Raw genomic sequence first — 13,940 nt, forward strand, 5'->3', positions numbered from 1 at the left:
CAGAGCTGCAGCCATTTTCATAAGAAAAAGGTAAAAGCAGGCCACCCTAGGTGTCACAGGTGTTAAACCTGCCTTGCCAATAAAGACAAAAAGGGCCACTTTGTGAGATGCCTTTATTGGTTTGCTCTTTTCCCAAGACAGACACTAATAATCATTTTTGTTTGTTTGTTTTGAAACTTACATTTGAAGTGTCTTTTCTGAATTTACACAGGGTGGTGGCCAGGGCCACTCCGTGCCCCGGTCACATCAGGGCTTGGTCTGAGGTCTGTGACATCCTCACTCAAGAAATGCATCTCCTCAGGGGGGCATCTTCAGGCCCCTGGGGCCTGCCTGGGGAGGCCCTGGGCTGGAGATGCTGTCCCCCCGCCCCCACCCGTCGGGGAGAGGCTGACAAAAGGGAGCCACTCGGCAGAAATAAACACACCAGCACAGAGTCTCAGGAACGAGGAACCGCCCTCGTGCTGAGCACATGATCTTTATTCGTTAAGACATCAGGCCCCAGGCCTCAGCTTTCAGCGGAAGGGCTTGCCGGGAGCAGGCGGGAGAGAGAAGCAGGCGTGAGCGGTGGCAGCAGGTTGAGGACGCAGGCAGGGCAGCGAAGCCTGGAAAGTCACATTCCAGGGTGGCCGGGGCCGGTGGGCGTGGCTTCAAAATGTGCATTCTGGAAACAAAGCACAGACAGGCATCACCATCACCAGCCTCGGCTCCGCCCACCAGGTGCCCCGCCCCCCTCACGGTCAAGACAGCCTCAAAGGTCAGGTCTTGTGCTGCATTCTCCCCAAGTCCCCCGGGAGGTGTTGAGGTTCCAGCCTGTGGAGAAGAGCCACGTGTCCCACGGAACCTAGGGCTTCTGGCAGATGGTAAACGAGGTGGGCCTCGTCTCAGGGCCCCCGCCAGCACCCAAAGGAGAAGGGGTGGCCCTCCGCTGAGCGGCCCCAAGGAAGGGGAATGGCCAGCAGAGAGGCAACTGGCAACTCCCTCCTGGTCCCGGATTGGCCGGGAAGGGGCAGGGGCCCGTCATCGATCTGGAAGGTCGAAGCAGCTGGCATGCGGCCCCGCCCCCCGTCACGTGGGACAAAGGGCACAGTGCTGGTTCCGGGAAGGTGGCGCCCGCGCCCTTCTCAGAAGATGAGCTGGCATCTGGACCGCCAGGTGGTTCATAGCAGACCTCACGCCCAAGATTCGAGGTGGGACCGACGGGGCCGGGCTGCAAACCACCCACGACGCGGGTTCCCCAGAGCGGCCTCCTGCACCCCCTGTGCTCTGCGGGAGGGAGGGAGGGAGGTCTGCAACGCGCTGGGGGCGGGGCGGGGAGGGGCGTGGCGCGTGGACCGGCTCCCCGCCCGGAGCTGCCACCAGCAGCAACCTGCCGAGCGCGCGCGTCATAAACGTCGGGGGTTGGTTCGCTGCGCGTGGCCTCCGCAGCTGGCCCAACTTCCCAAACTCCTGTAATTTCCATTTCTCCCCAGGGAAGTTTTTAAACTCGCTCCCTGTGCATAGCGCCTTGACTTTGAGCGTCCTTTACAAACAACCGATTTCATAGTTTGCAGGAACCCCGAGCAAATGCCTCTGGCCGAGGCCCCCTCCGCGATGGCTGGCCGCGGCGCTGGCTGTCCCGTGCGCAGCCTCCTGGGGACCTGGGGGCTCCCCCAGGTCCGGGGCCCTTACCTGTGTCCTGAAGGGGCTTGAAGCACCAGGGCACCCCGTGGATGCTGGAGTCGAAGCAGCAGCCCCTGTTGTTGCACTGCTCGTGGTTGATGTCGGGGTAGCCGCAGTCCACCCTGTTCTTGGCCGGCACGGCACACAGGTTGTCCGCTGTCCCAAACAACAGCCGGTCAGTGGCCGGGGCCCTTGGTGGCCTGGGGCCGGGCTGCTGACTTCATCTGGCAAGTTTGCAACCGCCCCCAGCTTCTGAGTTCGAAGCACGTGACCCCCCCTGCACCCCAACATCGGCTGGAGGGGGACCCTCTTCCCATGCACACATTTACATGCTCTCTGTGAGCTCTGACCTCTGCCAGGGCCACTCCCCCCCTCACTCATGTGCCCTTAGCCTTGTCGGGCAGTCCATGGGCCTCAGTCCCCTCCGGCTGGCAGGAGCCCATGGGAATCTGGGGGCTCCTGAGCCCCAAAACAAATTCCCCTTCACCGTGTTATCAACAAAACTCACCCCTTAAACAATAAATAGTAGAAGAGGAGATACACGTTCAGTACAGAAAACCACAGCAGACGCTGTTTTCCATTTCTGTGCACTTGCTGGTCCCGTCTACCAGGACACCCTCTGTCCTCAGGGGGCTCAGTCGGTTGAATGTCCAACTTCCGCTCAGGCCCTGATCTCACAGTTCGTGAGTTCGAGCCCCGTGTCAGGCTCTGTGCTGACAGCTCAGAGCCTGGAGCCTGCTTTGGATTCTGTGTCTCCCTCTCTCTCTGCCCCTCCCCCATTTGTACTTTATCTCTTTCTCTATCCTTCAAAAATAAATAAACATTAAAAAAACAATTAAACTTCTGCAAAGTTGGCCTCATTGCCTAAGGGTATTTTCCTTAAAAACAGAGCCATGCTCTGAAAATCTGAAATCCCGAGCTGCCGCGGCCACGCTGTAGCCTCACTCCCGGGCTTCCCCAGCTTTGCTCACGCTGGGGTCCCAGAAGGTGAAGGGCACATCCTGGACCACGGGGGGCTCCGACGGGCACCACGCCTGGGAACCGCTGCCTTTGGCCCCTGGTAATAGCCACACCCTGGTTTCTTCAAACCCGGGTGGGTGGACCAGCCACCTCCCCCCACCTGTGGGGGCAACGCCACGGCCAAATGGAAACGGCTTGTGTGTGTGGAAAATGCTCTGCAGGGAACCGGGTTCCTTGCTTTCCTTTGTTTTGAAAGAGCGCCGCAGGGACGCTAGAAGGCTGATACTGTCGTTCAGAGACCCGTGGCCAAGAAGGCAAGACCTGGGTCCATCCTGGTCACACCCTGACCGGCAGGGCTTGCCGGCAGCCAGTCGCTAACTTTCTGAGCCTTCGTTTCCTCATCTGTAAAACAGCAAGATCCACTTTGTAGGGCTGTTGAGAGGGACCACGTGTGTCTGGTAAATGGCGATTATAAATCGGTGTGGGGGTTGCTCACTCTCCTCAAGCCACCAGAACCCCCCCCCCCACACCCCTGAGCCTGGCTCTAGCGTCCCTTCATCTCCCAAGTCCCCCCTGCCCCCGGCCCCTCCTTCCCACGGAGCCAAGTCGGAGCGGTACTCACACAGGCCCACAAACTCGTCAGCCCTGCTGGAGGACCCCAAGGCCAGGACCACCACCAGCAGCCAGAGCGCTCTGGCCTCCATGGTCACGGGCGGGCTCTGGGGACCCGACCGCTCAGAAGACGTGGCGCATCGGCCGAGAAGACTCTTTTATACCCCTGTGTTTGTACAAGGGCTCTGGCTTCTGTTTGTTTGCGGACGGCCCTTCCCTCCGGCTCTGGCCGCACCCGCTTCTCCCCACACAGGACTGCAAAGCCCCCGCAGCCAGGGTCCTCTCCGGGGAGGGCAGCCCACCCACCCTGCGGTAGCAGACACGCCCTGCGGGGGGTCACACTCCGTGGGGAGCAGGGCTTAGCCTGGCCTGGAGGCCAGGATGAAGGCTCAGCGCGGGGCTGGGCATCAGCCAGGAGACCCAGGCAGGGGCGCTCCAGAAGGCGCCCTCCTCAGTGACCGCAGCGCACTGGCCACTTAATCCCAGACCCTCAGGTGATCGGAAAGACAGGTGCCCACCGTGAATCAGGCGCACTGTGTGCTCGGGTCTCATTTCTCCTTTGAAACTCTTCTTTTTTAAGTTTATTTATTTTTGAGAGAGAGAGAGAGACACAGAGCACGAGCAGGGGAGGGCCAGAGAGAGAGGGGAAGACACAGAATCGGAAGCAGGCTCCAGGCTCTGAGCTGTCAGCACAGAGCCCGACTCGGGGCTCGCACCCACGAACTATGAGATCCTGACCTGAGCTGAAGTTGGCCACTTAACCGGCTGAGCCACCCAGGCACCTCTGTCCTTTGAAACTCTTGAAAATCCTATCCTTTCTTTTTTTTTTTTATTGTTTCCAGCAAGATTTATTTCTACCATTAACTACACCTTAGTGAATGTATTAAATAAATGAATTTGATTTTTTTTTCAAAATTTAATTTAGTCAACTGTAACATTTTGATAAAAATAGAGTGCATGCAGTACGTTTTAAAAACCAGACAATACAAGGGCACCTGGGTGGCTCAGTCGGTCAAGCTAATGTTAGACTCTTGATTTAGGCTCAGGTCATGATCTCACAAACCGTGAGATCGAGCCCAGAGTCAGGCTCTGCGCTGACGGTGCGGAACCTGCTTGGGATTCTCCCCCTCTCTCTCTGCCCCTCCCTGGCACTCTCTCAAGTTCTCTCTCTCTCAAAATAAATAAATAAACTAAAAAAAATAAAAAATAAAAATCAGACAATACAAAAAAGCCCTCTCCTACCTACAGGTATCTGTGTAGCACTTTCTTAGGTATTTTTCCAAAACTTTTCCCTCTAGATCTTAGTACATTTTTTAAGCCAAATGAGAACATACTGGATACCTTTGCTCAGCTCACTTTTTTTTTTTTAAGTAAAGGAAATTATTGTATAAGAGCCCATCAAAATGAGGTGGGGATAATGACACCCATTTTCTGGAGGAATGAATAAGGCTCACAATGTAAGGGGCCTGTCCGGGGCTACTCTCGTGGACCCAGCAGATTCAGGGAGCTGTGCAGGACCCGGAGGCAGGTGCGCCTGGCTGGCCGCCTCAGCCCCCAGGATGGGGGCGGGGGGTTGGAGGGAGACCGGAGCCACCCCAGAGTTTGTGTGCAGAGCTGTCCTCACCCGGTCACTGGCGGGCCCTGACTGCACACGCTGGCAGCAGGGCCGGGTCCCACCGCAGGCGGCAAGCCTGTGGGGGAGGGGTCCCACCTTGTGTGGCAAGCCCGTGGGGAACGCAGGCTGAAGACAGAGCAGGCTGTAGTATCAGAGCTCGTTTTGTTCCCAGGAGGAGAGTGTGCACCCAAGCGAACAGATGTCATGGCTTTTGTTATCAAAAGGTTGTCATACGGGGGCTGGGTGGCTCAGTCGGTTAAGGTCATGATCTCGCAGTTCCTGAGTTCGAGCCCCGTGTTGGGCTCTGTGCTGACAGCTCGGAACCTGGAGCCTGCTTCAGATTCTGTGTCTCCCTCTCTCTCTGTCCCTCCCTTGTTTGCACTCTGTCTCTCTCTTTCTCTCAAAATAATAAATAAATATGTAAAAAATGATCATCATAGAGAAAATCCCTGGGACGCTTTCCTGGCCAGACGGCCGTTGTCCGGTCCCCACAACACCCCCGGCCCGGCAGGGGTGAGGAGCTGAGCCAGGTTCCAGGAGAGCACAAACACCCCAGAAACGGGCTCAGCAGGAACACCCACGTGAACCGCCCCACCTCCCTGCCTCCACCTGACAGTACTTAGAATCACCAGAGGAGCTGGGGTCGTATGAGAGCTGGTCCCCTGCCCGCCCCCGAGCCCGGGAAGGCCCCTTGGATTGCGGCCGGCGCCCAGATCCACCACCACCGCGGAAAATCGGCTGGCGTTTGGCTTCAATATAACAGTTCATGTGGACGGGGTCTGGGGCTTGGGCTGAGCGACAAGTCCCTGTCCTTGAAGCATCCCCCACGGGGAGACGGGGTCATGGTGTGGTCATGACAGGACTGGGAGACATTTGGTCCCGAGTCACTTTACCACTTGTGCCTCCATGGCCTAGCCTGTCCTGTAGTGCCTCAGCCACAGGACAGCCTGCGTACGTAATGTGGAGCTGAGCCAGGCACCTGGGGACATCCAGCAGGAGCAGTGGCAGGGGTCACAGGTCTGCGGCGGCCTGGGGGTCAGCCTGGCCTCCCGGGGGGAGGCAGCACCGACTTCTCAGAGACAGTGGCCTTGAGCTGGCACTTGGGGGCACTGAGGTGTTGGGTAAATGTTGGTGAGGGGGGGTATGTCCTGTGTGCTCCTTGCCTCTGTGCTAGCGCACCTTCGCCCAGGGGCAGAGGATGGGGTCCACAGAGCTCCCTGCCTCCCAGGTCTCACGGGCTTGCAGCCTCCCTGTTCTTGGGAGCGAAGTTCAGCTCCTAGGAGTGAACAAGAACCAGGCCAGAGCCGCAGGCCCAGAGCTGGTCACCAGCCGCACCCCGACAGGTGGCCGCCATGTGTGGCCCTGAGCCCTGGGAAAGCAGGCCTGTGGGGTCTCTCTCCCTCCTCCTCCTCCGAAGCCTTATCTCTGCCTGCACAGCCCTGGGATCCCTCCCCTACGAACCCCCCCCCCCCCCCCCGCCCCGCCTGGGCTTTGTGTGCGGGTGTCCCAGGGAGGGGGAGGGGCTCCCGATGGGTCCAGAAGCAGGCGGTCTGGCCCTGAGTGCTGGGGCTGCACCCTTCCCACCTGTGGAGTGCGTGGCCTTGGCATGTATGTGTCACGAGCACAGACTGAGTGTGGATCAAGGGCAAGGTGCAAGGCCTGCTCATGTGGGACCCTCGGACACCAGGCAGTGCACCTGACCAGAGCCCACAGTCCAGGGGGGGAGAGTGAGTCTTGACATGTGAACGGTGACACGCTGTGGGAGGCCTCTCCCTGGGAGAGCAGCCTGAACTGACCAGGAGCTCACAGGGGGGTGAGGGTCCTGGGGCGCCCCCCCGCAGGCACTGCGAACTCACACAGACGCAGAGTCAGCGTGCCCCCGGGCTTCTGCGCTCCGTGCTGCCTCTCCGCTCACTAACCTCCTCACTCCTGGGTCCTCCGGCCAGCAGAACGCCAGATGGGGTGGGGGTGGGGAACACAGTCCTGTTAATCAGGGCGCCTGGGTCAGCCCCTGCGATCACACACCTCCCTGGGGAGCGTCCTATTCGCCGGCTGTCACACCATTCTGCAGCTGCCTTGGGTGTGGCCACCTCCCTCTGCGTCCTGCACAGTTACCTCCTGCTTCCTGGAGAGGGGCTTCCAGATCCTTCTCGGAGGCTCCTGTCTTTGGCGTAGTTTACTCAGAGGACAAATGTGAGGAGCAGAGCTGCACAAGTGAGCCTCCCCACAAGTCTGGAGGAGGAGGGGGAGAGGATAGAGGGCCCCGGTGAGTCAGATCCCAGGTCATGAGCCCTAGGATGCCCCCTGGGGACCATGCATCTCCTGCCCCCAGCACCGGGCCACTGTCTGTCCTACGCAATGTGGGGACATGTGACGGCCCCCTGGGGAGCTTAGCCCAAAGTCTACTGCTGGTGGCTTGGGCCACAGCACCCCTAACTCCAGAGCTCCTGCGCCTGAACTATTGAATCAGCCGCAGGTGCTGTCACGACAAGGCAGGTTCCCAGCTGTGAGTTAGCCGATGACCAGGACCCCCGGAGGAGCAGAGATCAGTCAGAAATAAACAGCGCTAGCCGCAGATGTGCGGGGTGGGGGGTGGTGGCGCCGGGCCCCTCACGGCAGCTCCGCCCGTCAGACCCGGATGGGCCTCTCGAGGCGCTGGACAGTCTCCAACAGGAAGCCAAGGCTCTGGCAGTGCAGGGACCCTGGGACGCGGACGTGTCCCCGGCTGCCACCTGGCACACGCCAACCCTCGGCGCTGTGCTGAGCCGCCTCCCGGGGGAACGGCTGGGAGGGGGGAGGATGGGCCCCTGGGCTCTTCCCTGTGAATCAAGTCTTTGTCTCTAAGTGACTTCCAAGAGTGCAGGATGGATGGCGTCCTCCCCAAATTCACATCCTTCCTGGAGCCTCTGAGTGTGTCTGTATCTGGAATTGGGTTATTGCGAGTGTAGTTATTTAAGTTGAGACGAGGTCAGACTGGAGGAGGGTGACCCTTCATCCAATATGACGGTGTTCCTATGAGAAGAGAAACACAGACACGCAGGGAGATGGTGTGTGATGATGGAGGCGGGGGCTGAGGGGCCACAGCGAGGAGCAAGGAATGCTGGGACTGTTTGCAGCCAGGAATGCTGGGACTGTTTGCAGCCACCAGGGCTCAGGAGGCAGGAGGGACCCTCCCCCCAGCGCCTTGGGAGGGAACATGGCCTGTGCCTCCTGGATGGCAGACTTCCAGTCCCCAGACGGGGAGGGAATAGACCACTACTGCCAGAACCACTAGTGTGATGGCCGCTGCTATGGCAGCCCCAGTGCACACTGAGGCACACCCGGCTGTGAGAGCTACATTCACCTGAAATTTTCTCACAAGGGGGTTGAAAAACACACTTAAAAACCCAGGGCAACTTGTTTCCCAGGATCTCTCCCCTTTCCCACCCTGACTGGGCCTCCGGTAAGCTCTGCCTGGCGCTTGGTCCCCCTGCACCCAAGACCCTGTGCAGCCGGAGGGCTGTGGCTCGGCACCGTCCCAGCCCACCTCTGCCCCTCCCTGTACACTTCCGTTGCTGGTCTCTGTGAATCAGTGGTCATCAATCACCGGTGTTTGCAGAACCCTCTCCTGAGTTCCACACCTCACCCAAATAATCCCCTCGGAGGCCTTTGTTCTAATTTCCTCGTCTGGGGGGCGGCTGCAGGGAATCGCAGGACTCCCACATCGCGGTCAAAGCCGAGCCAGCCTCCACCCCCCCCGAGGTCTGGGCAGGGGGGGCCGTGAGGGGGCGACGGCGTCACGACGAGTACAAACTGGGCCGCTTCTCAGAGCACACGGGCGCAGGGAATGATGATCCAGGCGAGGAGTGCGAACAGGGGTCACCCTGATCCAGTGGGGTGAGGGCCACCAGCTGAGCGGCCCCGGCAGCCCCCACTGGGTGGCCCTCATGTCCGGTCTGTGACACCGGTGAGCGCAGGGACAGGCACTAGTCGAAGGCCATGCGACCAAACACGAGCGCGCGCCCGTCTGTGAGAGCGCGTGTCTGGCCCTCCGTGTGCTCAGCCGGGCGGGTGGCTCCGTAGCAGTGCTTCCTTCTCACGGCTCCGGAGCCTGGAGGTCAGGGCCGCGGTGCCCGCGAGACCTGCGGAGGCTGTCTTCTTGGTTCACGGACTCGCTGTCTGGCTCACGGATGTTTCAGCCTGGCACGGTGGAAGCACAGAGCGGGGGGCGTGGTTAAAAGTGAACAAGGCCTGTGGGACAGTATCACGGGTCTAACAGAAATAAAATAGGAAAAAAAAAAACTAGAAAAAATGAACAGTGCTGGGTTTCTGAAAAGATTATAAAAATCGACATGTTTCCTTAAGTTTATTTTTTATTTTTTTTTTAATTTTTTTAATGTTTTATTTATTTTTGATACAGAGAGAGACAGAGTATGAGAGGGGGAGGGTCAGAGAGAGAGGGAGACACAGAACCGGAAGCAGGCTCCAGGCTCTGAGCTAGCAGTCAGCACAGAGCCTGACACGGGGCTCGAACCCACGAACGTGAGATCTGACCTGAGCCGAAGCCGGAGGCTTAACCGACTGAGCCACCCAGGCGCCCCATTAAGTTTATTTTTTATTTTAAATGAGCGAGAGACAACCAAAAAGGGAGAGAGAGAGCCTGAGATTCCGAGCAGGTTCCACACTAACAGGGCTTGAACCCATGACCTGCAAGTGATGACCTGAGCCGAAGCCAAGACTCGGATGCCCAGCTGACTGGACCACCCACGCGCCGCTCGATATGTTTCTAATTAGACCGATCAAGAGAAAAGTGAAAGAGAGAACACAAATTACTAATCTCAGAAATGAAAACGGGCAACACTAGAGTCCTACCTACACTAAAGGAAAATCAGGTAATATTCAGGAAAATATTAATATCAATCAATATCGATACCAACAAATTGAATGACTCAGATAAAATGGACAAACTCCTTGGAAAACACAATTTATCAAATTGACACAAAAATAAATAGAAAATCTAAACAGCCTTGTTTCTATGGAAAATTTTGAAGTTACGATCCAGAGACCTTACTGCGAAGTAAATTTCAGGCTCAGGTAGTTGCGCTGTTTCATTCTCTCCGAGATTTCCCGTCTGACACACACTTAGAAGACAAATGAAGAAGGACTCCTTCCCAACCCGTTTTGTGAGGCCAACGTAAACCTAATACTGAGCCCTGAGAAATGTGTAATGAATTGTGAAGGACCCTCATGAGCCCGGATTCAGAACTATTTACCACAATGTTAGTGAGCTGAATTCAGCAGCATTCAAACACAGTAACACGTCACGGGAGACAAGTCTTTGATCTGATGAAAACAAAGTAGGGTTAACACCAAATAATCAATCAGTGCAATTCATCACATTAGTTAAAAAATGAAAATTAAAATGCGATCATTTCAATAAGTGCTTTAAAAACATTTAACAAGGGGCACCTGGGGGGCTCAGTCAGTCAAGCGTCCGACTTCGGCTCAGGTCGTGATCTCACAGTTCGTGGGTTCGAGCCCTACATCGGGCTCTGTGCCGACAGCTCAGAGCCTGGAGCCTGTCTAGGGATTCTGTGTCTCCCTCTCACTCTGACCCTCCCCTGCTCACACTGTCTCTCTATCAAAAATAAAAATAAAACATTAAAATTTTTTTTAATTAAAAAGAATAAAAATAAAATTAAAACACTTAACAAAATTCATACTCACATATGATGGAGACTTTTAGACAAATAGAAGTAGAAAGGAACATTTACAGCGATAAAAGCATCTACCAAAAAAAAACCACAGTGTCATTCCTCATGGAGAAAGACGAACATTCTCCCCATAAGATTGGGACCGAGGCAAGGATTCTTACCCCCATTTCTACTTACCCTTGTCATGGAGGTCCTGAGAGATGTAATAAGGCAGGAGGGAAAAAAAGGCATAATGATCATAAAAGAAGAAATAAAATTGCCTTCATTCACAGATGAGAGTTTTACTTCCGACAGTTTGTTGCTAATATGTAAAAACACAATTTTTTAATGTTTATTTAATTTTAAGAGAGAGTACAAGTGGGGGAGGGGCAGAGAGAGAGGGACAGAGGGGTCAAAGCAGGCTCCTTGCTGATAGCAGAGAGCCCAATGCAGGACGCAAACTCATGAACCTTGACATCATGACCAAAGCTGAAGTCAGGCTCTTAAATGACTGAGCCCCACCCAGGCACCCCGACAATTCATTTTTTAAGTTGATTTATTTTGAGAGAAAGAGAGAGCCCATGCAAACATGCATGAGTGGGAGAGGGGCAGACAGAGAGGGAGAGAGAGAACCCCAAGCAGGCTCCGTGCTGTCAGCGGGAGCTGGACACAGGGCTCCATCCCACAGACTGTGATATCATGACCTGAGCAGAGGTCAAGAGTCAAACACTAACCAACTGAGCCACCCAGGTGCCCCAACACAATTCATTTTTATATTAACTTTGTATCCTGAAATATCGTGGTTTTAAAGATTTCTTGGGACTTTCTAAAATAGTACACATTGTGAAGGTATAATTGTTAGGTCCGATTCAATTAAAATCAAGGCTATGTATTCAGGAAGATGAGACAGCCAAGCCATGAACTAGGAAAACATATCTGAAAGCAATGTACTTGACAAAGCATCACTATCAAGGAGACATAAGGAACTTCTACAAACCAATGAGAGCAAGACAAACATGGTATTTAAAATACACACACAGGTAGAGGATGGAGAGAGGCCCAGTGTCACTCATAGTCAGGAATTACAAAGTAAACTAACACTAACACACCATTTCACTCACATGCTTTGTATCCAGGTCATGAAATGCTGACAAGGGTATAGAGAAATAGGCACTCTTCCTCCAAGTTGCTGAGTGTGATTCGCACCCCTGCTTTGACAAACATTTTGACAATACCTAGTAAATGGAGCTAGTGCATATTGTTCTGATAGGAAGAAATTGGGAATAATCCTCTAATCACTGGGGGGCCTGGGTGGCTCAGTCAGTGGAGCATCCGACTCTTGATTTTGGCTCAGGTCATGATTTCATGGCTTGAGATTGAGCCCCACATCGGGCTCGACATCTGGCTTCACAGTGGGTGTGGAGCCTGCTTCCGATTCTCCCTCTGTCTCTCTCTTTCTCCCTCTCTCTCCCTCTGTCTCTCCCCCACATGCACGTGCTCTCTCTCTCTCTCTCTCAAAGAAATGTAATATACCTAATTGTTTATCAATAAGAGAATGCATCTCACATTAAAATGAATTAATCAAACCTACTTTTATCAATAGGGGTATATTTCAGAAGTTAAGCATACAATGTAAGATGAAAAGCCTGCAAATTATAATACCATTTCTGATTATTTAAACAACAACAATAACAAACACTACATACTGTTCATGAATATGCATGGACTACACAGTGATTTCAGAATGGTCGTTAGCTCCAGGAACGGAGAGAAATGAATGGGTTAAAGAGGCACTTTTATTGTTTTCTTTCTTTTTGGAAAATGAGAGCTATCGAGGCAAATAAGAAGCGTCGAACGTGGACAAACCTGGGTGGTGTGCATACAGATGACCATACATTATGTATTGTTTGAGGAAAAGGATCTGAAATCTGGCTGCTGAAAAAACTTTTTAGAAAAAAGAATTTTCAATAAAAATCATGAGCTTCATGGGGCGCCTGGGGGGCTCATTCGGTTAAGTGTCCGGCTTCGGCTCAGGTCTTGATCTCACGGTTCGTGGGTTCGACCCCGCACCGGGCTCTGTGCTGACAGCTCAGAGCTTGGAGCTGCTTGAGATACTGTGTCTCCCTCTCTCTCTGACCCTCCCCTGCTCATGCTATCTCTCTCTGTCTCTCAAAAATAAATAAAGAACATTTAAAAATTTAAAAAAAAACCATTAGCTTCCAAACAATTTAAGCCATTTTTTAACACGTATTTATTTTTGAGATACAGAGAGAAACAGAGTGTGAGTGGGGGAGGGGCAGGAAGAGAGGGAGACACAGAATCTGAAGCAGACTCCAGGCTCTGAGCTGTCAGCACAGGGCCTGATGCGGGGCTCGAACTCATGAACCGTGAGACAGTGCCTGAGCTGAAGTCAGATGCTCAACCGACTGAGCCCCCCAGGTGTCCCTAAGCAAATTTTTAAAAATATCTGATTTTGAAGGATATGAAATTCAAGATTTCAATTTGCAACCACCATTTTGGTTTTTTTCTTCCAAGTTTTTATTTAAATTCAAGTTAGTTAACATATAGTGTTTTATTGGTTTCATGAATAGAATTTAGTGATTCACCACTTAAACACAACACCCAGTGCTCATCACAAGTGCCCTCCTCAATGCCCATCCCCCATCTAGCCCAACCCCCCACCCCTCCATCCATCAACTCTCAGTTTGATCTCTATTATTAAAGTCTCTTGGGGTTTGCCTCCCTCTCTGTTTTTATCTTATTTTATTTTTTTCTTCCCTTCCCCTATGTTCATCTGTTTTCTTTCTTAAATTCCACATATGAGTGAAATCATATGGTATTTGTCTTTGCCTAACTGACTTTTTTTGCTTAGCATGATGCACCCTAGTTTCTTCCACATCATTGCACAGGTCAAGGTTTCGTGCTTTTTGATGGCTGAGTAATATTCCAGCATGTATGTATGTATGTATGTATGTATGTATGTATGTACACACACACACACATTACACACACACACACACATACCACATCTTATTTATCCATTCATCAGTCAATGGACATTTGAGCTCTGTCTATAATTTGGCTAGTGTTGATAGTGCTGCTATAAACATTGGGGTGCATGTGCCCCTCAAATCAGTATTTTTGTGTTTTTTGAATCACTAGCTAGCAGTGTAAACACTGGGCAATCTATGTTTCACTCCTTGAGGAACCTGCATACAGTTTTCCAGAGCGGCTGCCCCGCTTTGCATTCCCCCCAGGTGTAAGAGGACGCCTGCCCTTCTCCACGCTCTTGCCAACATCTGCTGTTTCCTGAGCTGCTAATTTTAGGCATTCTGTATCTCATCGTGGTTTTGATTGGCATTTCTTTGAAAATGAGTAATTCTGAGCATTTTTCATGTGTCTGTTAGCTGTTTGTAGGTCTT

General features: G+C 53.4%; 1 protein-coding gene across 1 annotated transcript; it reads right to left on the reverse strand.

Annotated features, from left to right (window-relative positions):
* Nucleotides 1-434: 434 nt before the first annotated feature.
* On the reverse strand, nt 435-3,371 carry TFF3 (trefoil factor 3). The gene is made up of 3 exons (XM_029940628.1): nt 3,242-3,371; nt 1,669-1,815; nt 435-661 (listed from the first exon to the last, which is right to left on the reverse strand). The coding sequence occupies exons 1-3, from the start codon at nt 3,321-3,323 to the stop codon at nt 648-650; spliced, it is 243 nt and encodes an 80-aa protein (XP_029796488.1). The 5' UTR covers nt 3,324-3,371; the 3' UTR covers nt 435-647.
* Between the last annotated feature and the right edge of the window lie 10,569 nt (nt 3,372-13,940).

The sequence above is a fragment of the Suricata suricatta genome, chromosome 5 (genome assembly GCF_006229205.1).
Source record: "Suricata suricatta isolate VVHF042 chromosome 5, meerkat_22Aug2017_6uvM2_HiC, whole genome shotgun sequence".
NCBI lineage: Eukaryota > Metazoa > Chordata > Mammalia > Carnivora > Herpestidae > Suricata > Suricata suricatta.

Excerpts from the sequence above, each read along its gene's own strand:
- TFF3 (XM_029940628.1), bottom strand. The coding sequence starts at position 3,323 with ATGGAGGCCAGAGCGCTCTGGCTGCTGGTGGTGGTCCTGGCCTTGGGG. Across the intron at positions 1,816-3,241 it reads TGACGAGTTTGTGGGCCTGT|CGGACAACCTGTGTGCCGTG; the intron begins GTGAGTACCGCT and ends TGTTTGGGACAG.